This window comes from Phaenicophaeus curvirostris, chromosome 1 (genome assembly GCF_032191515.1).
Source record: "Phaenicophaeus curvirostris isolate KB17595 chromosome 1, BPBGC_Pcur_1.0, whole genome shotgun sequence".
Lineage (NCBI taxonomy): Eukaryota > Metazoa > Chordata > Aves > Cuculiformes > Cuculidae > Phaenicophaeus > Phaenicophaeus curvirostris.
In genome coordinates, this window is record NC_091392.1 from 30,808,323 (window position 1) to 30,834,405 (window position 26,083).

A 26,083-nucleotide genomic window follows, 5' to 3' on the forward strand; every position below is an offset into this window, starting at 1 on the left:
TCCCATGGGAGACAGTCCTTAAGGGCAAGGGAGCCCATGAGGGCCGGGTGCTCTTCAAGAAGGAAATCCTGACAGCGCAGGAGCAAGCTGTCCCTATGTGCTGAAAAATGAGCTGGCAGGGAAAAAAAACCAGCTTGGTTGAGCAGAGAGACCTGGGTAGACATCAAAAAGAAGAGGAACGTCTGTGAGCTTTGGAAGAAGGGGCAAACGTCTTGGGGGGACTACAGGGAAGAAATGAGATTGTACAGAAGAAAAATCAGGAGGGCTAAAGCCCAACAAGAACTCAGACTGGCCAATTCTGTGAAAGATAATAATCTTTCTACAAATATATCAATAATAAAATCAGGACCAGGGAGAATGTTCAGTCTTTACTGGATGCAAAAGAACAGTTGTGACAAAGGATGAGGACAAGGCTGAGGTACTTAATGCCGCCTTTGCTTCAGTCTTTAATAGTAAGGAAAGTTGTTCCCCATGTGTACATCCCTAGGAGCCACAGGAACAGAACAAACCTCCCCTGATCCAAGAGGATGCAGTTAGAGGCTTGCTTGGCCAATTAGACACAAGTCTATGGGGCAGGATGGGATCCATACAAAAGTATTGAGGGAGCTGCCGAACATACTTGCCAAACCCCTTTCCATCACCTTCCAGCAGTCCTGGCTGACTAGGAAAGTTCCACTGGACTGGAGGCTGGCTGATGTTGTGCCCATCTACAAGAAGGGTCGCCGGGAGGACCCAGGGAACTACAGGCCTGTCAGTCTGACCTCAGTGCCTGGAGAAGTCATGGAACAGGCGATCTTGAGTGCTATCATACAGCACATGCAAGAGAACTGGATGATCAGGCCCAGTCAACATGGGTTCATGAAAGGCAGGTCCTGCCAAACTAACCTGATCGCCTTCTATGACAAGGTGACCCACTTACTGGATGAGGGAAAGGCTGTAGATGTGGTCTTCCTGGACTTCAGTAAAGTCTTTGACACAGTTTCTCACAGCATTCTGCTTGAGAAACTGTCAGCCTCTGGCCTGGACAGGTGAACGCTCCCCTTAATGGAAAACTGGTTGGATGGCCGGGCCCAGAGAGTGGTGGTAAATGGATTTAACTCCAGCTGGAGGCTGGTCACAAGTGGTGTTCCCCAGCGCTCCGTGCTGGGTCCAGCCCTGTTCAATGTCTTTATCAATGACCTGGATGAAGGCATTGAGTGCACCCTTGGCAAGTTTGCAGACAACGCTAAGCTGGGAGGAAATGTCTATCTGCTGGACCCTAGAGGCCTTCAAGGCCAGGATGAATGGGGCCTTGGGTAACCTGATCTAGTGGGATGTCCTTGCCTGTGCCAGGGGGGTTGGAACTAGATGATCTTTAAGGTCCCTTCCAACCCAATCTTTTCTATGATTCTATGGTTGAGGGTACGGAGACTCTCCTGAGGGATCTGAAGAGGCTAGACCGCTGGGTTCAGACCAATGGCATGAGGTTTAAACAAGGCCAGATGCTGGGTCCTGCGCTTGGGGCACAACAACCCTATGAAGTACTACAGACTAGGAGAAGTCTGGCTAGAAAGCTGCCTGGAGGAGAGGGACCTGGGGGTTGACAGCCGACTGAACATGAGCCCATGGCATCTTGGCTTGTATTAGAAACGGTGTGACCAGCAGGTCCAGGGAGGTTATTCTGCCCCTGTACTAGGTGAGACAACACCTCGAATACTGTGTGTTCTGGGCCCCTCACTACAAGAAGGATGTTGAGGCTCTGGAGCGAGTCCAGAGAAGAGCAACAAAGCTGGTGAAGGGGCTGGACCACAAGTCTTATGAGGAGCAGCTGACGGTACTGGTTGTTTAGCCTTGAGAAGAGGAGGCTGAGGGGAGACCTTATTGCTCTCTACAACTACGTGGAAGGAGGTTGTAGAGAGGAGGGAGCTGGCCTCTTCTCCCTAGTGACAGGGTACAGGATAAGGGGTAACGGCCTCAAGCTCTGCCAGGGGAGGTTCAGACTCGATATCAGGAAAAAAATTTTCATAGAAAGGGTCACTGGACACTGGAACAGGCTGCCCAGGGAGGTGGTTGAGTCACCATCCCTGGAGGTATTTAACATGGGTAGACGAGGTGCTCAGGGACATGGTTTAGTGGCAGATAGGAATGGTTGGACTCAATGATCCAAGAGGTCTTTTCCTGCCTGGTGATTCTATGATAATTCAACTGAATAATTATGACAGTGCAAACAGCAGAGCTATTGGTCTGCATGGGAAAACATAATATAGATCCATATGCGTATTGCAGAGCAACAATGTAATTTCTACACATCCTATGTATATCTGAATTCAGCCAGCTCCAATTTCCAGTGCTTTTATATTCCTAGATGTTTTACAGTGTGAATCATTTACTTGGAATTCATCTATTCAGTGCCTTTCTAGGAATTCTGTCTTTCAATAAGAACTTATTCAATTAGAATAGACTTACAAGACCCATATGGTTTTATCAGTTACTGTATACGTGTGCAGAAAACTAGCCCTTGAGGCAGTGTTCCTATTTAATCATTCCCTCAAAGTAAATGCCCTATTTTCTAGATGGCATTTTACAGATGAGGCCAGCAAGTCTCCTGAAGAAAACTGGTACACTAGACAACAGTCAGCCCTAAGAAGAAATATCCATATCAGGACCTTCAGAAAGCCCAAATTCATCTTCAGAGATAGTTTTTAAAACAGCCGTTAAATGTTCCTCTTCCACAACTAGTTTTAAGGCTTCAACATGTCGCACACCATTGTAAGAAATTCTTCCCCACAGGCCACAAACTGGTTCACTGACATTCTGCACAGTAACAGCTCTATTGAAGACACGCTGTTTGAGAAACATACGGATATCAACCAGTTTATGTTTCCTAGATGACAACGTGCTACACAGGAGCAGAGGCCAGGAAGATCAAGTTCCTTGACAACATCCCCTGAGGAGGCACCATTTGGGAATCTGCAGACAAAGAAGTGGTTACAGTCTTCTATGCCCCTAGATCTGTGAGATTCAAGGGGAAGCGACCTCTACCAGCTTCCAGCTCCACAAAGGACTGGGTCCTCCAAGCTGCTCCTCTGCCCCCTTCCTGTAGAAACTGTGATGCTTCTTGCACCTATGCAAAAAAAACACAGGCAAAACACCAGTATCAAGCTGATGCAGCAGCACAGTCACTGCTGCACAAAACAGGGTGAACACTTGGCACCACTAGCTCTGTGGCCAAGACAAAGGAGCTTACTTCTGACCTATCTTATTTGTTTTGTGCTGTGCGTGTGACCTTCCCGGAACACTGCGGCGCTCTAGAACCTTCCCCCATTCAGAGCCACCCCTGCAAAGATATCTACCTTCAGTAGGGGAAAAGACTACAGACTTTCCCTAAAAAAATCAATCTTCATAATGCTCTTCAGAAAAGATGTATATTAATAGAAAAAAAATTTCTTTTCCCTCTTCTTTTTCAATTACAGAACTTCTAGCTCATGACCCTAATCACAGAACTCAATTATATCTACAAGAAACAACTTTCCCTGAACGTGCCTAATCAACTTTTTCTCAGCTTTGAGAGTTAGGAACTCTTGTTTTTAAAGTCAATTTTAAAAACCCTACTCATTCATACTTCTATCAAGCGCAGTCATTTGAACTGTGCAGTTCAGACAGAAGTATATTCAAGCATTATGGAGAAGTTTAAAGATAAGTTCCAAACTTCCAGTGAGTTAGAACGGGAAAACTTTCAATTGTTCATTTCCTCCCCAACTCCTAAGAAAACAAGACAAAACTTGTGGCAGACATCAAGGTCATATCTTACAGTCTTCAGTCTGACTTCTGATGGAAAGTTTGCCAGCCAAAAGCCTACCAACAACATCCTGCAGCTGAACTCTCCAAGTTCAAGCCTGCTCTACAGCAACGTACCACATACCAGTGGAATGCACTTAAGAAAGAACAGACAATACTCAGGATCTGTCCTACTTAAATAAGGATAAGCTATTGCATTGAAAGCATTAAAATAAAATAAAAATCAATGCCTAATATTGTGTTCCACTAGCCTACTTTGAAAGCATTCTGTAGCTGACTATCAGACAACTGGACAAGACATCAGTTGATACTCCAAATTTTTCTGCAAAGGATATTGTCCTAACCTGACTTTCAAGATGAAAAGTACAGATACTTGTGTAAACTTTTAAACAGGACAAGCATAGTGGGCTGTCACAACAGTAAAGGAAAACCTGTTATAAGAAGTCAAGGGTCACAAAATGCAGCTTCTCATCACTCTACAGCCACCTTCTTACCAGCTAGACTTCTCCTTTGACATAGAATCATAGAATGGTTTGGGTTGGAAGGGACCTTAGACATCTTCTCATTCCAAACTCCCTGCCACAGGCAGGGACACCTTCCACTATGTCAGGTTGCTCAAAGCCTCATCCAACCTGGCTGTAAACACCTCCAGGGATGGGACAATCACAACTTCTCTGGGCAACCTGTTCCAGTGCCTCACCACCCTCACAGAAAAAAAAACCTTCTTCCTAATATTTAATCTAAATCTCCCCTCTTTCAGTTTAAAACCATTAGCCCTTGTCCTAATATACTTAACCTTTCTGTAGATGTTTATTTAAATCCTAGCAGCTTTTAGATGAGGACAGTTAATCGTTTTCCCTAGAAAAGACGCAGTGAGCAAGAACACTATTGGTGGCACTAAAAACAAAGATGACATAAAAAAAAAAAAAAAAAGGTTGAATACACTGAATCAAAGCAAATACCAGAGGGCACAAAGGGTTCTTTGGGTCAGTCTCCACACCAAAGTTGAATTTGATATAACCAAATTAATCAAGCAGATACAAGTTAAAATAAGAAACAGACCAGGATACTGAATGTTATATATGGCAGTCAACAGCATCTAATGAAATTTATATTCAGAAACATGTTGTCTAGAGAATGACGGGAAGATGGAAGAAGTCATCAAGTACTGCAGAAGAGAGAAAGAAAAAAGAAAAGTAGAAGAGAAATCACAGGATGGGTAAATAAAAATGCAGGAAGTAGTAGATGAGTCAGCCTAACTCAAATTTCAGAAAGCTATCAGAACGAAATTATTTAACAATTGGGAGCATTAAAAGAGAAAACCAATTAGCTTGTCACAGTCTAGTTTCTCTCTTCAATGGACCAACTGTCCTAGTGACTAGGAGGAAAACACTACGCACCCCAAGCCTTGACTTGGGACACAATAAAAAACACATTCTCCCACTCAAGCTAGACTGATTGGGACAAAATCACACAGAATGAAATTCAAAATTAGGGTCTGGTTGCTTGATTAGTTTTAATAGTTCTCAACCAACACCTGTGGATGTTTTACAGTAATATAGTGAGGTTCTACAGATATAGTGTTTAATGTTCTTAATCATGCTTTGGACAAAGAAGCAGAGCAAGCAAACAGCTCTGGGCTGAAAAGTGGTGAGAACTATCTGCCAAGACCATTCTGAGTTAAGATGACTCAAAAATCAGAACAATGAACTCTCAGAAAGGCAGCATAAAACACCACAGGCCCCAGGATTGCATAAAAAAAAAGAGCCCTACTTAAATAAAGATGGGACATAAAAAGACACCAGACTGTTACTGGATCAAGTAGACTGAGAGGCATGGAGAAGCCAACATCATGATACTATTACACAAAAAGGAAAATCCTCATTCAGGGAAGTACCAACATTAGACATCATAATTTATCAGAACTTTGCAAAAGTACAAGCCCACTAAACCTTACACTAGAAATTACTTAGCTCAAGGCCTGTCCTCATTCTGGGCTGCTACTGTAAGAAACAGCTGTGTCAACTTATGAGTAATAAAGAACTGTGATACAAACTGAAAAAAAAACCCTGTCATCTATAAGAAAGGGCTGCTGAAATTTTGTTTCTGTAAGAAAGACTTAGAAAGAGAAAACAGGTGAACATAGGAACATAATCGAATAACCAAAGAACTTCAAATATAGTGGGTAATTCACTGGGGACAAGAGGAGTGTATATCAACTTACCTTACTGAAAAGAAAAGGTTAGCTATCTGGAAAAATACTAAGGGTGAAAAGCACCGAAGGAGTTACAGTCTCCTTGTTATGACAGAAAAGTCAGAAGTTGCTAAGGTTTACCAATCCTCTTTCAGAATGGGAGAGGGTCTAACTCAGTTGAAGACCTTTTCCATCCCAAGTTGCTCAGGCAACATGGACAAATCTAATGAGGCACATAAGCCTCCTCAGAACCATCCTTAAAATGAACCCAAATGTATTCAAATCTTTTACTACTTTGTAACTGTGGAAAACAAATCCTCATCTATTTTGCATGGCTTTTGTACAATCCAGGTGAACAAGCCATTCTTAACTGGCAGAACCTACCTCAGACCATGCAGTGCCCGTTAACAAACCTCGCTTTCTTTTCATGATCAAATCCGAGATCTTGGAAAGAGAGAAGTAAGAAGTTTTTCTTCCTGTTCAGCAGCTCTGACATCATTAGTTATTGCAGGAGGGGAAGAGATAAAGTTTGTAGAAAGCGATTGGCTTCTTTCTGTTCCACATTTGTTTCTTTAATTCCATAAAGAATATACACATAGAAGGCCAAGTCACAATGACAGCTACCTAAATTGCTGGTCAAACATGATGCTGATATTACTATTGTTTCCAATATGGTGCAAAAAGGAAGAACTAAACTATGTTTAAATCAACTATCAAAGTTTGAACAAACATGCTTTACCAAGTCTTACCCCAATATCATATAAAATACTGTTCATTTTCTTCTGGGGAGATTGCATTAAAAAAGGGAAGAAAAGAAATAAAAACCAAAAAGAAGCCCAAGCTATAACGGACATCAGGAAAGAGTTAGAGAAAAAAATCCTAAACAAACATCAAATAAGAAATACCAAGCTCATGCTTAAGGAAAAAAAAAGCACAGTTTTTTCATGAGCTGTTTAGATTAACAGATGAAAGTATCTGTCAGGTGCAAAAGTACAAAGATTTAACAACAGAATTAGCCTTAAAAGAAAACCCAAACCAAAAACCAACTACTTATGTAGTTTTTCTAAGCTTTATTGTCTTCTGATCGGCTGCCCATTGCATTCTGTATTACCCATACAAGCTACATCAATGAACCACCCCAATCAATAAAAAATACTTCATTGTTTTATATGGAAAAACACAACCTCAAATTGATGTGTGCAAAATTCTTAAGTTTCTTTATATTTTTCAGGGAAAATAATCCCTAAATAAATTCCTAAATAATCCGAAGGTTACTTCTAAGAACTCTTTGTAAAAATAAGTTTAGAAATCCAGAAGGACTGGATTTCCTGATGGCTACCTACGGAGCAAGAGAGAACTATTTGTTCCTTTTCATAATTTAATATTCAAGCTAAAACATAAAGCTTGTCATACAGAGCTTGGTAAAGTATGTATTATATGTGACTTTTACACTCGCTTCATTCCTGCAAACATTTTCTTCGCCAAACTACCACAAGTAATGAACAGCTCTTCACTCTGTTAAGCTTGAGTCAGTCATGTACTTGTAAAATCAGCATGACAGGCGGTTCTTCCTCTTTTTCTCCTTCACAACCTTCCCCCTGACACACGCATGCGCATGTGCGCACACAGAGCCTGCAGACTGGAAGGCAGAAAAGAGAGTCCTTAGCAAGCTGTTGTAAAACAGACATGTTAAACCAGATATACAAGATAAGTACCAACTCTGTCCTGAGCAGTACTGCATTTCAACAGAAATACAAATACCAGATTTGGTTAAATATAACTGATTTGTGCTTATAAACATCCAGATGGTACATGACTAAACAAATTGCACATATTTTCTGAAGAAAAATGACCTTGATATCCAAGTTAAAACATTAAACATTTTATTTATGCGTCTCAAAGGATAAACCAAATCCACAACAGCTTCAAGTAGAGACCTGTATCTCATATTTAGGAGACTGTCAGACAGGCTTGTAAGATACATACAGACATTGACTGGCCACTACCAGGCACAGTCAAGGGGCACAGCCCAAATATGAAACAAACGTACAAAGCTGGCAACCCAGTCCCTTATACATCAGACTCTTCCATCTCATAAGGTTTCAAGTTGTTTAGGCTGAGAGGAAAGGAACAATTCAGTAACAGAAATCAATAGAACACAGGACAAAGAAGCCATGCCCCCATTCAGCTGCTCATATATGTCTCTACTTCAGCGCTACAAGATGTCAAGAGGTATACCTCCCAAATCCACAGGAATTCATCCTGACTTGAGATGACCCTCATTCTGGCTAAAAATTTCAGGGGCTATTTTATGTAAATGATATTGGTTATAGTAGCTCAGCCAACGTATATCATAAATAAATATATAAAAAACCCAAATAAAACAATAACTTCACAGAAGTCACTTGTATTTGTTTATCTCCTTTCCCTGTCCCTCTTTTCCCCTGCCAAAAGAAAAATACTTTGGGCTTGAATAGCGTGCACTAAGTCTCATAAATTCATAAGTAAGATTAAGCATTTACAGAATTCAAAGCAAGCAATAGAAATAGTTCTAAAAAACAAAATGAAATAAAACCATGAGCACAAAATAATCACATCTTTGTACAACAATCCTTCTATCATTAGCTAAAGGAACACCACTAGGAAAACTATCCTTTCGAATTCTACCTTTTTTCCTAATTTAAAAATCTCAGAATGGTATCGACTCTAGAAAGGGGGAATTTATCACATATCTCTGGTCCCCTTTTTTACTTTATTTACACAACAGAGTATCACGGCTAGTGTTTTGAAGCTTAAAAAGCCACACCTGCAGTTCCTCCTGTAGATCTCACTACACTCCCCTGGACCCTCATCCTTCACACTGAATCAAGAAGTGGCTTGTCATAGCATGGAAAAAGAAGGGAATCCTACAAATACAGACGAGACCACAATATGCTCACACAAAAAGCACATTAAGCAAAGCAAAGTGACAGGTAATTTTAAACTTGGATGATGTTGCTGGCCGAATACCAAAAGTGCTAATGTGATCTCTGGAAGATGGAGCAGAGAGGTGACAGAGCAGTAACGTAGCCTCCTAGATGACAGAAGAGAGCAGCAAATGTACACCCCCTTAGAGAGAAAGCTAGTCCTCTTGCATACTTCTTCCCAGTAAGACTGCAACTCTGAACCTTCAGATTTACAATGCGTCTAAATTACAATGACTGTGTCAGCTGTCAAGAGAAAAAACAAACCAAACGGCTATTGAAGAAAAGACAAACTGGGAGCAAATACTTGGTGCAGTAAGGTCTGTCCAAGGATCCAGCCCCCTTCTTGAAGGTCAAACAGTACTGGTGCACTCCTGATTCAGAGAATGCCACAAAAAGCAGAGAGAAAAAAGAAAATAAAAGAAATGGCAGTCTGCCCATGGAGGCAACTGTCTTTTGGCAAAGCAGTGATTGTAAGAGTCTAAGCAAATTCAACAACCCCACCATAACCTCCCCAGGAGACAAATAATTCCCTTCTGGGTTTTCAGCATAATATCATTTACACTGCTGCTTTTACAGTGATGTCAGTCTGGGCTTTTTCAGTCTTCAAGCAATCACTGTACTTTTCTGCACAATGCCAGTGACAGAGGGGGAACAAGGATTTTTCAAGTGTTTATGTCTCAACAGAACTTAAACAATTTCATGGGGCAAGGAAATCAAACCACTTATTTAGCGTAAGGAATCTTCCTCTTGCCAAACTTCAATGGCTTCTGTGAACAACAGGGCTTCTCAAAGAGATCACACAATTTCTTTATAATGGAAACTATTGGGCAGCCTAAATATAGAGTTCTTTACCAGTCCCCTCTACAACACAGTACATTAGGGTTCTATTCAGCATTCCTTACTCATGCTTCTAATGAACTTTAGCAGGAGATTCGTCCAAGTAAGCAATAATTATTACAGCCCTAGGTTCCTTACATTTATACATCTTTCATCTAGAAAGAATTCAAAATGCTTTAAAGGTCACAAATAGAAAATGACTATATTCAGTACAGTCTCCTATCAAGGGGAACATAGTAATTTCTCAGTACCCAAGCAACAATACTGAACAATTTAGGTTAGAAAGTAAATAGGAAAGCCACATCTAAAGGAAAAGGTTAGATCCTCAGTGACATTACCAAATTAAAATCTGGCAATGGTTCTACAGTAAAAGGTACAGGGATTTCCAGCTGGCAGCTACGATCTTAGGTTTATATCTGACTCATGGCACATCTAACTGGCACCATGATGGGGACTTCCTTGAGGATTCACCCAAAGAAAAGTTTGCCACTGGAGAAATCAGTTACACCACTTCCTGCAGCATCCAGGATTTCTCTTGGAGATCTCCCATTTAAGCACAGCCCAGTTTAACCAAGGCGATACTGCCACGGACAAAGTTAATGATCCGATCTGCTTCGTAAATTCAGTCTCAAAGCACATTAAAATAAAATCAAGAAGTCATAAGAATTATTTCCACTAATCTTAACAAGTCCACCAGTTGTCAGAGATCATAATCCATGTCTAGCCTCTGGCATAAAGATAATTCTTTCAGAAAGAAGAAACTATTTAACAGCGAAACCACCCAGAAACCCTACCCTGTACCTGAAAATATCTCTGTAAAGTTAATTGTATATGGTGAGTATAAAAAAAATACAACTGTTAGAAGCAACTTTGCACCATATTTCCAGTGGCCTTCAAAATCACTAACTTGGACTATGATTGCCCGTTTACCCATCTGTAAATATGGTTGCATTTAGTGAATTTCAACACATAGACATAAGACAGTAAACCACCAATCACAAATAAATAGATTTCTATAAACTATAAAAAAACCAGTGCTTTACAGTGACTTATAGACAAAGCTTTCATTAGTAAAAAAAAAAGTAGTACAAGTTTTTAAGTAAGAAAGATAGCATGCTAAGAACCACGCTGAGGCATCAGCTTAATATATCATTAAACTTCAAAATGGAAGACTAAAAATAAATAAATAATGGGCTCACACTGTCATCAAAACACCATAGTATTGTTATTCTGACCATCATTGATGAAAAACATTTTGCTGTATAGATAGTACCAGCCAATGTTTTAACAAGCCCCCACACTGGTCTCCTGGACTCCAGCTCTTTAAAAAAAAAAAAAAAATAGAAAATCCACCCAAATGGCCTTTTGTGTCTCTCTGGCACCCTAATGATTCTCTCCATATACACAAAGGTCTACTTACTAGCTCAAACCTAATTTCAGAATTGGGGCCTTAAACTGCCTGGCCTAAACCCTCAGCCTGTATTTAGCTTATGCCCTGGGTAAATTCTGGACTTCGCAAACACATGAAAATGCATCAAACCTTATGGAAAAAAAGAAACCCATAAACCTCCTCAGCTACGCACTGTTTCAGAGTTTATCAACCAAAGCTCTGCATAGCAGAGTACTGTGGGAAGAAAGTGGAAAGAAACAACAACAACAACAAAAAAAAAAAGGACCACAACAAGAGGACATTTTTGCTAAAATATTAAAAAAATATGAAATATTCAAGCAGGGGAAAAAGAAGGCAATGATAATATTGGTTTCTCAGGATTGTTTATTTTTCCACCCTTTTTTGGAGGGGTTGTTTTGTTTGTGGTGGGGTTTGGGGTTTTTTTTGAGTTTTGTTGCTTCTATCCAACTGAGTTTCCAATGCAAGAAAACAATTTTAAACTGACTTGGTCTATTAAAACAATCAGAGCCTAAAGAGGCTTTCTTTGTGCTGTTTTACATATTTTGCATTCATTATTTCAGCAGTATTGTTTTGCTGAATATTATCAATCCATATACATTTATCTATGATATAAACACAATGCCACTGTTATAGCTGGAAACCACACTATACCTGACAGATGTAACTCCTGTCAGTGCATTTACTTCACTGATTCCTTGGTTAGAAAATAAAACTAAGAAATCAACTAGCACTCAAAACAGAAGTTATGAGAAGTCCTTTTAACAGTCATTCCGGATTTCAGAAGTCTAAGAAGTCAACTCCAGAAACAAAGATCAATCTTTTTTGTCAAGTAATTGGACCCAAACTTGCACTTTGAATTTCAAACACGTAACATTTGTTGCAAGTCATATTCAGCACTTGAAAGATACCTTGAATGCAACTGCTGCTTTTGATAGGACTGCAACTTTTACTGCCACTTAAAACTTCTCTTGCTGCCAGGATTAACCCATAGGTACAGCACCCATAACAAAGGATTCTTTAGCAATATCCCCTTCAGTTTGCAAGCAACAGCTAGAAGTGCAGCCCTGCTGGTTTTATCAAACGCTTCCATTCCCCAAGCACACACGTTTAGAATCATGGAATAGTTTGGGTTGGAAGGGACCTTAAAGATGCGCTAGTTCTAATCCCCCTGCCATGGGCAGGGGCACTTCCCACTAGGATCAGGCTGCTCAAGGCCCCATCCAACCTGGTCTTGAACACCTCCAGGGATGGGGCAGCCACAGCTTCCCTGGGCAACCTGTTCCAGTGCCTCACCGCTCTCATAGTGAAGAAATTCTTCCTTATGTCTAGTCTAAATCTGCTCCTCTCCAGTTTATGCCCATTTCCCTTAGTCCTATCACTACAGGCCTTTGTAAACAGTCCCACCCAGCGTTCTTGTAGCCCCTCCAGGTATTGGAAGGTTGCTATAAGGTCTCCTCGGAGCGTCCCCTTCTCCAGGCTGAATAATCCCTAACACACAACACTGGGGAAAAAAAAAAAAAACAAACCAAAAACTGGCAGACGCAGGAACGAGGTAATCCACTGCAAGCTTTCCAATGGCCTCACAGAGAAAAGATCCTCCTGGGAAGTCACAGATAAGCAGGATGGGCACTTCCATACAGAGCAATTTGGCTAATAGACAGTCAAAGGTTATAAACCACCACCCCCAACCCCTGGGTGGTGCTGGAAAACAAAGTAATAATAGTAATAATAATAAAAAAGGCAGATAGAAGGGTGACTTTAGAAGCCTGGGGCACATTCACGGGGAAGACACAGGGTGGGGGACAGTGGCTTGGGTCACGTTTACCGGGGAACCCCGGGCCGGGGGGTCCCCCCCGGCCCGGGGTTCCCCGGTAAACGTAACCCAAGCCCTGTCACTGCCTCCCCTTGTCCCCTGCCACCCCAGGGAGGCGTGAGGCCACCCAAGGGCTCTCCCCTCGCCTCCCAGCTCCGACCCACCGTGTGGAGGTGCCCTTCCTCACGTCGCACATCATGCACTTGAAGGCCTCGGCGCTGTTGCGGAAGGTGCAGACGCTGCAGTCCCAGTAGCCTTCGTCCGACGAAGGTTTCGGCTGCCTCTTCGGCCTAAGGGAGGGGGAAAATAAAACACCACAACACGCGAACCGAGGAGAAGAAGGGAAAGGCGGGGGGGGTGGGGGGGGGCACCGGTGCCAGCGCTCCCACCGCCATCGCGCACCCAGCGGCCCCGGGAAAGGGAGGAGGAGGAGGAGGAGAAGCTGCCCTACCTGGTGGGGCTCTTCTTGTCTCCCATGCCGGCTCCAGACGCGTCCCCGGCCCGGCCCTTTGTGTGCGTGTTTGTCAATAAGGAGGAGCGCGGGGGGTCTGGGCTCTAACGGGGACCCGGGGAGGAGGAGGAGGAGGAGGAGGAGAAGAAGAAGGAGGAGGAGCCGCCGCCGCAACCTCCAGCTGTCGGGGAAACTCCTGCCGCCCTCCCCCCTCACGTGTCCCCCCGCCGCCAACCAGCGCCCGCCCGCAGGCCGCGGCCACCGGCGCGTCCCGGCGCCTCCGCCGCCCCCGGCACCGACACCGGGCGGGGGGCGCCGCGGGGCATGATGGGGCGGGGCGGGGGGAGCCCCGCGGCCATTGTCTGGGGGGGGGGGCGGGGGGTCCGCCACACGGTACGGCTGCAGGAGCGCCTCAGTCCCTCCCCAAAGGAACTGCTCCAGAATTTGTTATTCCAAAGGAATAGTGCCTGGATTGGCCCAGTCTCCTTCCCAGAACCGCTCCAGAATTTGTTATCCCAAAGGAATAGTGTCTAGATTGCCCCAGTCTCCTTCTCACAGGAGAACCGTCTGGATTGCCCCGGTTGCCTTCCCAGATGAACTGCTCTAGAATTCGTTATCCCAGAGGAATAGAATCATAGAATCACCAGGTTGGAAAAGACCCACCGGATCATCGAGTCCAACCATTCCTATCAAACACTAAACCATGCCCCTCAGCGCCTCGTCCACCCATCCCTTAAACACCTCCAGGGAAGGTGACTCAACCACCTCCCTGGGCAGCCTGTTCCAGTGCCCAATGACCCTTTCCATGAAAAATTTTTTCCTAATGTCCAGCCTAAATCTCCCCTGGCGGAGCTTGAGGCCATTCCCTCTTGTCCTGTCCCCTGACACTTGGGAGAAGAGGCCAGCACCCTCCTCTCCACAACTTCCTTTTAGTGTTTGGATTGCCCCAGTCTCCTTCCCAAAAGAACTGCTCTAGAATTTGTTATCCAAAGGAATAGCATTTAGAGTGCCCCAGTCTCCTTCCCAAAGGAATAGTGTCTAGATTGCCCTGGTCTCCTTCCCAAAAGAACTGCTCTAGGATTTGTTATCCCAAAGGAATAGTGTCTGGATTGCCCCGGTCTCCTTCCCAAAGGAATAGCGCCTAGACTTCCCCAGTCTCCTTCCCAAAGGAACTGCTCTAGAATTTGCTCTCCCAACAAAATAGCATCTGGATTGCCTCAGTCTCCTCTCCAAAAGAATTGCTCTGGAATTTGCTGTCCCAAAAGAACAGCACCTAGATTTCCTCACTTTCCTTTCCAAAGGAATTGCTTTAGAATTTGCTGGCCCAAAGGAATAGCGCCTAGACTGCCTCAGTCTTCTTCACAAAGGGATCGCTCTAGAATTTGTTCTCCCAAAAGAATAGCGTCTGGATTGCCTTAGTATCCTTCCCCAAAAAAATTGCTCTAGAATTTGTTATCCCAAAGGAACAGCATCTAGATTGTCTCAGTCTTCTACCCAAAGGAATTGTTCCAGGCCATGCTTTACAGTAAGGAAGAAACGGGAAAACCGAATATGAGGTTCTGCTTGGAAACCTTGGTCTCATCCAGCTGGTTTGCCTCAGATGAGTGGAGAAGGCGATGGATACTGATACAAAACCAGGAGAAAGTGGTGGCACCTGCTGTCCGTGTGCAGCATGGGAACCTTAAACATCACACTGGTGTTTATTGCCTATATTGTCTGAGTGCCCAGGAGCCCCAGCCACAGGCTCGGTGCCATTTGCAAGATGCTGTACAAACAGAACAAAGAGCACATGCTCTAAGTATGTAACAAAAGACAGCACTTAGGCACAGGTAGATGCAGAGTGCAAGCAGACAATTTGATGAGAGCAGTCAGCATTGTGGTCAAAACCGATTTTGCTGTGATGGATGGAATTTCGAGAACAAAATAAGCTCAAGGGGATCTTTATCCAAGTGTGAGAAAAAGCGTAACTGAATATGTAGTTGTCTTTGAAAATTAAGCAAGTGGCCAGTGGAGAAACTTTATGATTCTGAAGGCAAAGTCATCAAAAAGAATTTCAGCTAGAAATACTGGGTTATGTTGAAGAAAAGGAAAATATTGGTAAAGTGCTTGACAGCTTGGGGAAGCAATGAAAGATCCATTAGTTGTGACAGTACATTGGTGCAGAAGTACTCATACTTTTAAGAGGCACAGTTTTCTCTAGCAATCCTGTGCACCAGCAATTTGAAACCCGTGTAGTATTTTGTACTTGTAGTTGGCCATTTATCCTAATTTTCTTCTGCATTCACATCCTTCTTCCAGTATTATAATTGTCCCTGTCTTCTGTTTTTTTTTTCATATTTGCTCATTTCTGTTTAGTCAAACACCTACATGAACAGGTTGTCCAGACCCAACTCCCAGCAGGGAGTAATAAGCTCCTGCTGATGGCGATTGATCTGATGCTAACACAGGTGTACAATTTTCTCACCTATGGGGACCATTTCTTTCCAAAGACTATAAGAGAGCTTTGCACCAGTAGTCCAGAACTGGACATCTACCCATTAAAATTACAGAATTATGTGTGGTAGTACCAGTGCTTGAACCTCACGCTGTGTAGAAATCTCTAGACAGGAAACAGTGAAGAAACCTGTCTCCTTGTGCCTTTTTCCACAGTGCACTCTCTCTACTGTACAAATAAACATTATTTCCCCACTTTCAGAGAACATTTTTTTTAAAGTAACCTCTTTCTCTTGACCTTCCGCTGTCAGAGCATACTTTTTCCATGCCGATTGTGAGAAACAAAACAGAACTTCCACTGATGGTTACAGAACACTGGAATATGTTGTAATCCCACAGGAACTATTCTTGGAGAGAACTATTTTTAATCAGCAGGGGGAACTGCAACTGCCAGCCACAAATATTATCCCTAACAGCCGAGTAATCTTTCTGGTTGTTGTGTTCCAGACCTTCTGCTGCATGGCCATCACCCAAACCACTGTGCTTAAACATCACAGTGTTTTCCCAGCAATGTTGGGCCTGTTTCCCAGTGAACTCCCAGCTAATCCTTATTTTGGGAGCAGGAAGGTGATTTGGATGATGCGTTCAAAAGTTCAGGTTGATGGGTCATGATGCCCTCCACATGGTGCCACCCATGGTACCTGTGCCCATGGGTCTGTACAAGGATGAATCTCATTCTTGAGTAACACTGAAGAGGAGAGAAAGGCCATTTTCCTCACACTTTGTTCTGTCCTCAGTCAGGAGCACAGCAGAACTCCAGTGAAAGTACCAAGCCACTCCATGTCATCTCTGCATCTGAAATTGTGGTGGAAAGCATCTCTTAGCAGAAACACAGGAAAGCATGTGGAAGAGGTGTGTGTAACAGACAAACCCTTGATGGAGAGATTTAGAAGGACTTTGCTCCCAGCTGACAAAGTTGAGAATTACATAGCCATACATTTTGTCATCCAGTGATATCCTTGTGAACCCTGAAAACTGATCTGTCTTCTGCTAAATATTTGCATGAGACATGACCTAGACAGTTTAGGTGACAAAATTGATGGCGTCAGTATTAGCAGTCTTTAAAAAAATGTTTCAGGGACAGAAGGAGAATGAATGATCTTTCATTTTGAATTCTCTTAGTTTTAAATTTGATTTTACCTAGAAGTACAGTTGTTCCAGATTAGTTATTTGCACCCTATTTTAATTCAGCTAAGTAAATAAGCTAAGCTAAAGTAAATGCATGTTTAAGACAGAAGGGATGAGCAACGTACTTGTCTCTCTGCACATCAGGCATTCACCTTCTAACTAGTGTTTGGTCTCTTATTATCTTAAAATTTACTTTTATAGCATTGCACTAGGGAAGTACAGTATGGTTACGATATTGAAGATGATACGCTGATAGCTCTGTGGAAGTTAAAGATCTAATATTTTCAACTTCTTATGGTATAAATGTTCAGGCATGCATTACTTCTTGGTTAGAAGTTTATTCATATTAAAGAGGATGTGAAAATGGATGGTAGCAATTTCAAAGTATCTTTTTGTGTGAAAATTCCTGCTGCAGAGAAAATTACAGCTGTTCCTGAAAAAAAAGTGTTCACGTATGAGGTTATTTAAGAATAGGCTGTTGCTGTGTAAATCCATGTGAAAACTTGTCATTTAGTCAATACTTAAACCATTGTTGCGCACATCAAACCTATGCCAGTTGCTGCATTACCAGCATCTTGAGCAATTAAGTAATCACTTTGTCACTCTCTGGGTTTAAAAATCTCTCCATAAAGATGACTATCATTATAATGTAGATAAAGCAGCTTTTAATCCCTATTTATAAAAAGGAAAACTGCATAAGTATAAAATTGCACTGGAACAAATGCACATTATTCCAACACAGTACATCTGTTTTGCTCAAGTTGCACTGATACAATAAAATCAACACAATGAAATCAATTCACGGGAGTGTATCTGGTGAGGGGTTTTAACATGCTTGGTATAATGAGGCCAGAATCCTGCCTGGGCTCCTATATGCTACAGAAAAAACCCCAAACCAAACAACAACTACCCAAAACTTCAGAGTTTTTGAAAAGTGACTGACACTTGCAAACCCTATGATAAAGACAGTAAGATTCGCAACACTGAGAACTTCCCCACCGGTGTGTGTTTGCTCAGCCTTAGAACTTTATGGATTGGCACTGGGGCAGAGAGGGACCACATCTAGAGTACATCTAAACAGCAAAGAGCCTAAAACATGAGTCTGTACAACCCTGACCTAAACACATTATATGAATTTTAGGGAACTATTGCATTCATGAGACTTGGTTTACCACCACATCCTTCAGGCTTCACACAGTTAGAATGGCCCTGACATCAGCAGGGAGATGCTGTTGTGAACCTGGACTAAGACGGTGGTAAATAAGTCCAGGATGGTAAATAAGGGCCATGATTTGACTGTATGTTCGTGTGAATTCAGCTCCAAGCACATAAGACAGAGGATTGTAATACAGAGCGCTGGCAGGTTATAGCACAGCAGCAGTAGTTGTATTTGTAGAATCGAGAAAAAATTGACCATAGTGATAATTTTTTATATTTGTCCTCTATGGACTGGAATGAAATTATCAAACCACTTAATTTCAGGTGCTTGGTATAATCAAATAATTATCTCAGTTAACTGTCTACTTCTCACTCACTCTCCAGGTTCAGGCCCAGTCTTTGTCCTTGCAGATTTGTAGTGAATATAAAAGATGACAGATGTTCAGCTCTATAGTCTCTGTAAATTCTCTACTTTGCCACAGAAAAGTCTCACAGTAGAAGTTTCCCTACTTTTTCCATTCAGTCCCTCCTGGAGGTAATCTGAGGTGTGAAAGATCATTGCTAGGAATAAAAGATTGTTCCCAACATTCATTAAATATTTCTGGTCCTTCTGCTGGGATTCCCAGGCCTGGTGGTGCACATGACAGTCCTATAGACTGAAGATAATAATTCGTTTTGGATAGGTCACTAAAGATTGTTAATAAATAATACCAATAGTTAATTCTTCTATCATACCTCCCCCAGGACAGTTGTGATAAAACCTGCCTGTGAATGCTAGACAGAAGGTATGCCAGGCGATGACTTCAGTGCCTCAAAGGTGCTCACACACCCTATGTCTGGACTTTAGGAGCCAGAGGAAGTTTCTGTCCTAACAAATGGTGAAAGATTGGCTTTTTCAGGGCAAATGGTTCAAAGTGGTAAAGCTAGGGTCTTGCTTTGAACCATCTATAAAGGGAGCAGAGGCAGACAAGGCTCAGTAGTCTCTGTGGATTTAGATCTCTGAGGTTAGAGGAATTGGAGTGAAGCTGCTGTTATAAACTGTTTAAATTTGGGGTTAAGTCTTTCCATGGCTGCTCCCCTCAGGGTGAACTGAGGTACTGTCCAGTACATTCTCAGCCAAGGGGGATTCATTTGGGCAAAGCCAGAGCCCCCAGAGGAGGAATAGGTACGCATGCAGAGGCTCCTTTAAACGGAAACAATCAGCTGCCAGTTCTTGCCGACATCAACATAACATCTATCTGGTTTCAGTGGTGAACACATACATACATTGACTAGCAAACCAAGGTCCCTTCGGGCTATAGGAGAGAAAAAAAAGCTAGCCCACCCTCAATGCTACCTGTTCAGGTCTGCTCCTTGATTTCATCATCTGCCTTTTTCCCCTCCTACTTTGCTGTCTCTTTCCCTCTCTGCTATTTGTCATCTTCCTCATTGGTTGTTTATCCTACTCCTCTTGATGTGTTCCTTCATCCTGCTTCCTCTTTTTCTCTTCCTTCCTCTCTTTACCTCTGAGATGTATCATTCTAGTTGATCTTCTGTACTGCTCATTCTGCCTGCTTCATCCTCCACGTTATCTTTCTGTCATGTCTCACTCTTCTCTTGCTTGCTTTCCACTTTTACTGATGCTCTCTCTTTCACGAGTTGTTTTAAATTGTTAAAATCTGGCCAGAGGTTGAATTTCCTATTTTTGTGTTGTGCAAGTGGCAGGCTTCCAGTGGAAATGGTGCCAAAGGAAGAACAGCAGCCTAGAGGAGATTTTACACTTTGCAGCAATATTTAAAGCATTCTGAATCTGATTAGGGGACACAGCTGAAAGTCACATAGCCTCCTGGTTCTACATGGCATTTTTTAAAATCTGTCAGAGAAAAAAATGAAATGCTGGAGCTAAAGCCCCTAAAGCAAGTTCCAGCTTCAGTTCAGTACTCCAACATTGTGTCAGTCAGCACGCAAACACCTACTGCAACGGCTGGATTCACAAATGCCATAAGCCACCTTTGGATCTAAAGTGCCATTCAATTTTTCTCACTGTAAATCTCCTTTATATATTCCTCCAGATTAACTTTGATACCAGAATTTGACTTGGCATTATCTCTCACAAATGAAAGGGAAACAGTGAACATGAAGCACTGTGGCATCAGGAGCCAAAAAGGAAATTGCAGATGTACTGCTTTTTTCAGCTGTAATAGAAGTAGTGAATGAGCAAATCAACCTTCTGTCAGAAAAAAACATACAAAGATGATGCATCCTTAAGAAAAATGCCTTCTCTATTTATAATAAAAGTACATTCCACTGCTTTTAGCTATACACACACACACACAAACATGGGTGCATAAATATTCAAAACACTTGTAAATTTGTTTTGAAAGGTATTCCAGATCAGCTCACTACATTTTCATTATTAAATACTCTGAGGTAAGAGATCTCCATGAGAAACTTCTTGTGCCTCCTTTTCCAAATTTCCATGTTATACTATGTAAGGAAGAGAATGATGGATTTAATAAAAGTGAAACATGCAGGAGTGCTGGTAAGAGATCTCACTTTTCTTTTTTTGGCTTGGAATCACTGGCTTTGTCTCAGTTTGGCAAAACATTATATCCTTCACAACATAATCCCTGCCAGTATCCTCTGCCTCCAGCTCCAGTGTTACACTTTCATATTTTCCTATTTTTTTTTTATTCCTTTCAATGAAATGAATATGAAATATAACATCTAAACAACAAAAAGGAAGAAAAAAAGCACAGAGTTCAGGTCCAGCTAATAGAACACATAGTCTTGTAGGTTCAGAATCAAGGCCGGGTGAGGAAGCCTCTCCCCTGAGGAGAAGGCAATTTCCTCGCCACTGTATTAAGGTTACTGCAACACCAGCATCTCTAAATAACCATGCACTGCATCTTACCACCCCTTCATCTCTTTCCCCATCCTTTTGGTTGGACTTGTACTGCTGCCAAGTGCAGGGCTGAACTGTGTAGAGACTCAATATTTGGCAGAAGTGCTTTACAGAGCTGCTTTTTGAAAATATATAACTAAGAAAGAGTAATGAAGTTCTTTAATTAACAGGGAATGTACCCTCAGGCTTTGCCTGTAGGTTCAGAGCACTGTCTGTAGTGAGCCTATTGCACTGACAGGTGGTCTGGGGCAGGCAGAAGCAGAGATCTCCCAGAGGAATCTGTTAGTTGACATGGGTTGGTGTGGATTCCTCCTGTTAGGCAATTGCGAAAGTAGAAGATTCTCCAAGTTGTTCAGTATTCAAAAAGAACTGTTCAAATAAAAGACTGTCTACTGTTGTGGTGCTGCTATTTTTAAGATGATTTAAAACTTTCTAGAAAGTGCCATGGAAAAAAACACTGCAAGATGATCATCGCAGATCACCATCACGGAAGCAGAACACTGAGGTCAGACGACTTCTTTACGAAGCATGGTCTGACTGGTGCTGTCTCACCTGCAGATGACCAGGGAGGCTGCAGAGCTAATGCTGCACAGGCACATCGCTGATGCAGGGGCTCTGCTCTCAAGCTAAACTGCTGCTTTCTGATTGCTAAAAAGGAAAAGGAAATGTAGTAACACATAAGGGAATTTGGAAAATAACAAATTTTGCCACTTAATTCTGCACTGGAGTTATCATCATCTATGGCTATTACGTACATCTGACTAACACTCAGAATGCTCTCTTACGGCCTCATGAAGAAATCTTCAAAGAAACCCTGAGATCAAGGCAGTGTAAGCACAAGCTTTAAGACAGCTTTGCGTGACAGCTTCAGATTTATGCTTTCAAACAGGCCCACAGATCTCTGCCTCAGTTTGTTAGTTACCACTTGCAAAATACATAAGGGCCTGCAGTGCCTTCATATCCTTCTCCCAGAAGAAAAAGATCTTTATACATACTCTATTAAATTAGATGGTTCGGAGAAGAATTACATTTTCCTGAAGACTGGATTTATGAAAAGGCTATGTAGAAGCTTCTATTTTTAATTAACTGCAAATTCTGTAGCATTCTAGTCAACTTTAATGTCCAAATTTGTCCTCAGTCTATTTAACTCCTACCATTTTCATATAAACATTGATAAATATTGCTAAGAATGAAGTGTTGAATGTCTTTTGCGATACCAGTAGAGCATAGAGCAAAGGCTTCCTTATCTTCAGGGAAGTACTTAAGCAGATAAAGTAATTAATAACATGAGTTCCTAGCTTATATAGCAACAACAGAATATTTGTTAGCTGCACATGTAAGGAGATTTCAAATAAATTCAGTAGTTTTATCTGTAGTTCAATTATTTGAAAGAAACAAAAAATCCTATAAACTGGCTTTATTTGTTGGAAAAAAAAAAGCCATTTCACAGTTAAGAAGGGAGACAAGTAGCAGAAAATCTTTAGCCACGTCTCTCATTAACATGCAGTAAAATGAGCCAGATACTCTGCTTGGGTTAACCATCATACCTTTATTCAAGCTGTTTGACCTGTACACTTAACTCCAGATAAGAATCCATTCCTGCATAACTAGAAGATAACAAACTGTATAGTAGACATAGGTAAAAGCACCTCCACAAGACAGTGGCAAGAAATGATTGATTGACTTTGTGTTCATTTGGTAAGCTCAGGAGGTCAAACACAAGAGGGGACATGGAGTTTCAACGTCTAAAAAGTGTTTTGAAGTCTAAGAGCTGTGTTCTGTCTTAGGAGTTTGCCTGGGATGGTAGCCAGAATAGCACTGCAATAGCACCTGACAGATAAAATTAAAGCATGAATCATAATTTCTCTGGTCTGCCAAAATGAGGTTTATTCAAGTTGTAGCTTTAAGATGGGTAACAGTTTATACAGATGGCATGTCCAAAAGCTAACTCTTCCTTAATTTCAAGCAGTGTTGTGGGAAGGTCGTGTATTGCACTGGGGTACAAACACAGGTTTGTGTGATGAGAATTGAGTGAAGGGAGTTCAGAATCATAATGGTTTCTATTGTTTAAATTTAAATGAAATACCAGCTGGACATTTGCCAGGATAAGATATCATTCTGACACAGCAGAACACTTCAGTATATCAAGCAAGCTCTTTCGATTAGTCTAAAAGAATAAAGGGCATTGTAACATTCTTACAAGGCAAGGAAAATGTGGAATGCTTCAAAAACAAGCATTCAAAGTAGCATTGATAATCAATGATTTAAACGGAATTTGGAATATGGCATCCTTGATGTTTGAAACCTTTTTTTTCAATACTAGGAAGAAGTCAGGCAGACTAGACCCACAAGAAAGCCCATTATAGGGGCTATATAGGCTGTTATTTTCATTAATGCTAGCATTATTGATAGACTAATCTTCTAAAGCAAATAGAGAGGGCTCCAGGGAGACCTTATAGCAGCCTTCCAGTACTTAAAGAGGGCCTACAGGAAAGCTGGGGAGGGGCTCTTTATCAGGGAGTGTAGTGATAGGATGAGTGGTAATGGTTTTAAGATGAAAGAGAGTATATTTAGATTAGATGTTAGGAAGACATTTTTTACCCCGAGGGTGGTGAGGCACTAGAACAGGTTCTCCAGAGAAGTCATGGATGCTGCATCCCTGAAGGTGTTCAAGGCTAGGCTGGATGAGGCTTTGAACACCTGATCTAGCGGAAGGTGTCCCTGCCCATGGCCAGGGGATTGGAACTAGATGATCTTTAAGGTCACTTCCAACCCAAACCATTCTATAATTCTACGCTTCTATGTAAACTATATTTGAAGCTTCAAATTGGTTGGGTACCACAGTAAGTATCAACCTTCCAATATTCATTTTAGACACTGCAGTAATCGAAGGATGATATTGCTTCAAAGAGTAACACGACATAGTCTGAATTTCAATTTAACGTGCTGGTAATAGACCAACCACTGTGTTTTTTTAACTGGCTTGACTGGGACAAGGGGTGGACATACAGAAGCTTTTAATCATCAGATTACCTTGATATGCATGACTAATTGGTAGTCTGACTACAGAGTAAGGTAAACTAAACATTTTATAATTGATAGCAAACTGTCTGCTTTATCAACTCCAATAAAAAGACTGATGCAATCTGAGAGTTCTTCTCTCTGTGCCTAGCTGCGCAGCAGATTTGTATCTCTTAACAAGTGTTGTAATCCATAGAGCAAAGGATAAAATAGTATTGAAATAAAACAGATTATTTGATATATAATTGAAGGCATTCTTACATTCGAGATACCAGCTTTCAGATGTAAACTAGATAGGAGACATTTGTGCAAGAGTACGTATGTACTTTTACTCTCTTTGATACTGTCCACCTGACATCCAGTTCATCAGTTGCAGATATGACCAAATCTCTGAAAAAGTGATGCGAGTAGCCACTACTAGATGATGTTCATATCTTTTCTAGGAGTACTTTAAGTTAAATTCGTGATATATACTCTCGATATTGACTCCAATTTAGCATTGATCTTTGGCAGCTAATTTCTTTAAAAGGTTTTTAGATATGAACATTTAACCAGAAAACCCAGGAAGAAACCCAGTAAGAAGACACAAGAACAGTAGAATAATACCTGCCATAAACTAAATATACATGTAAAGAATCTTGGCTCAGGTGAAAGCATTATCTGAAGTTTTGAGACAGATTCATCAGTAGGCACTAGTTGCTCTGTGCTGCTATGTGGCAATGCAAAGCACACAAAATGCAGTCATAAGCTAGGCCAGGACTACAGCTGCTTTGCATTGCGGGGGAACTAACACCAGACAAAGAGACCTTATAAGCCTGATCATTAATTGACTAGCAGTCAGGCACAGAGATCCTTTAGAAGAGTGACATTGGGGACCGGGTGGTAATTGTGTGCACTGTCAGGGAGAGCTATTAACAGATGAGACCGGTGTCCCTGACTGATTTTGCCCAATTAAACCGAATCATGCAAATCGGTGAGTGAAGAAGGATGGCACTTGGCTTTGTTATCTGCAGGGTTGTACATCAAGGTATAGATCTGCACCTGCTTATCGCTTACAGCAGTTTCTGTGCCAGTTGTTTATAAGGTATTGTCAATGTATGTCCTCCAGTAGAAGCCTACATGTGAGATTTCAGGAGATTTAACTCTATAGAAAGTTCCAGTGCTCCTATGTTTTTACATCATTGCATAGAGATGTGGACTAAATCACGGGCAACTGTAAAGTTTCTGAAGTGACTGGGTTATTTTGTTGTTGTTGTTTTAAATTTTAAATTAAAAATTAATTAAAACATTTTATCTCTAAGTTGTCACAGAAAATGCTGTACCCAAAGCATAGATCATGCACCCTATGAAATCCATATCTAGCTGATGCATCCTACAATCCATTTGAAATGATCTGGAACCTTTGATGTGTACAAAGCAAAGAAGTTTTGAGTATTGAACCATTCACTCAGATCTCTTGAAGAAGGCACATACCACAAACACATCAGTACTCCATGTTCCTTACAGGTCTGGAAATACAACCAAAAAAAAGATCACCTATGGTGATGAGATCACAGATTATATAAGCTTTCCGTGATGTTCAGAAGGTGTAGAAAGGGTTGGCGTAGTAGGCACAGTCAGGATGATCTCTCACAGCATGCTGCCACTTCATTTTGAAGTCCTCGATAAAGAGCTTGGAAGAATTATTTCTGGCCAGTCCAATCACAGTGCTGATGAATGGTGTTGCTATACAAAACCTTCAAGTTCAGAAGCAACCTTGAAATGCCTGTTTCCAGTGCTATCAAATATGGGAAGTATTGTAAAGCTAATGTTACCCATACAAAGATGAACAGCAGGGACATCAGTGATAATACGTGTGCTGCAGCTGTACCTGGACAGTAGGAGCACCAGGGAGTTAAAAAGAAAGAGACAGTCAGTTCCAGAAGATGGTCTGGGCAAAACTTTTCTTTT

The 26,083-nt window shown here is 41.7% G+C and overlaps 2 protein-coding genes across 2 annotated transcripts in view; one reads left to right on the forward strand and one right to left on the reverse strand.

Annotated features, from left to right (window-relative positions):
* Nucleotides 1–13,700, reverse strand: part of YAF2 (YY1 associated factor 2) — a 38,750-nt gene extending 25,050 nt beyond the window's left edge. The window contains exons 1-2 of the mRNA XM_069851902.1: nt 13,450–13,700; nt 13,163–13,288 (exon numbers count right to left, since the gene is read on the reverse strand). Coding sequence (XP_069708003.1) covers nt 13,163–13,288; nt 13,450–13,475 — 152 coding nt within the window. The 5' untranslated portion in view covers nt 13,476–13,700. The remainder of the gene's footprint in view (nt 1–13,162; nt 13,289–13,449) is intronic.
* PPHLN1 (periphilin 1) overlaps nt 1–26,083 on the forward strand; it is a 354,335-nt gene that overhangs the window by 227,355 nt on the left and 100,897 nt on the right. The gene's annotated exons all lie outside the window — the stretch shown is intronic.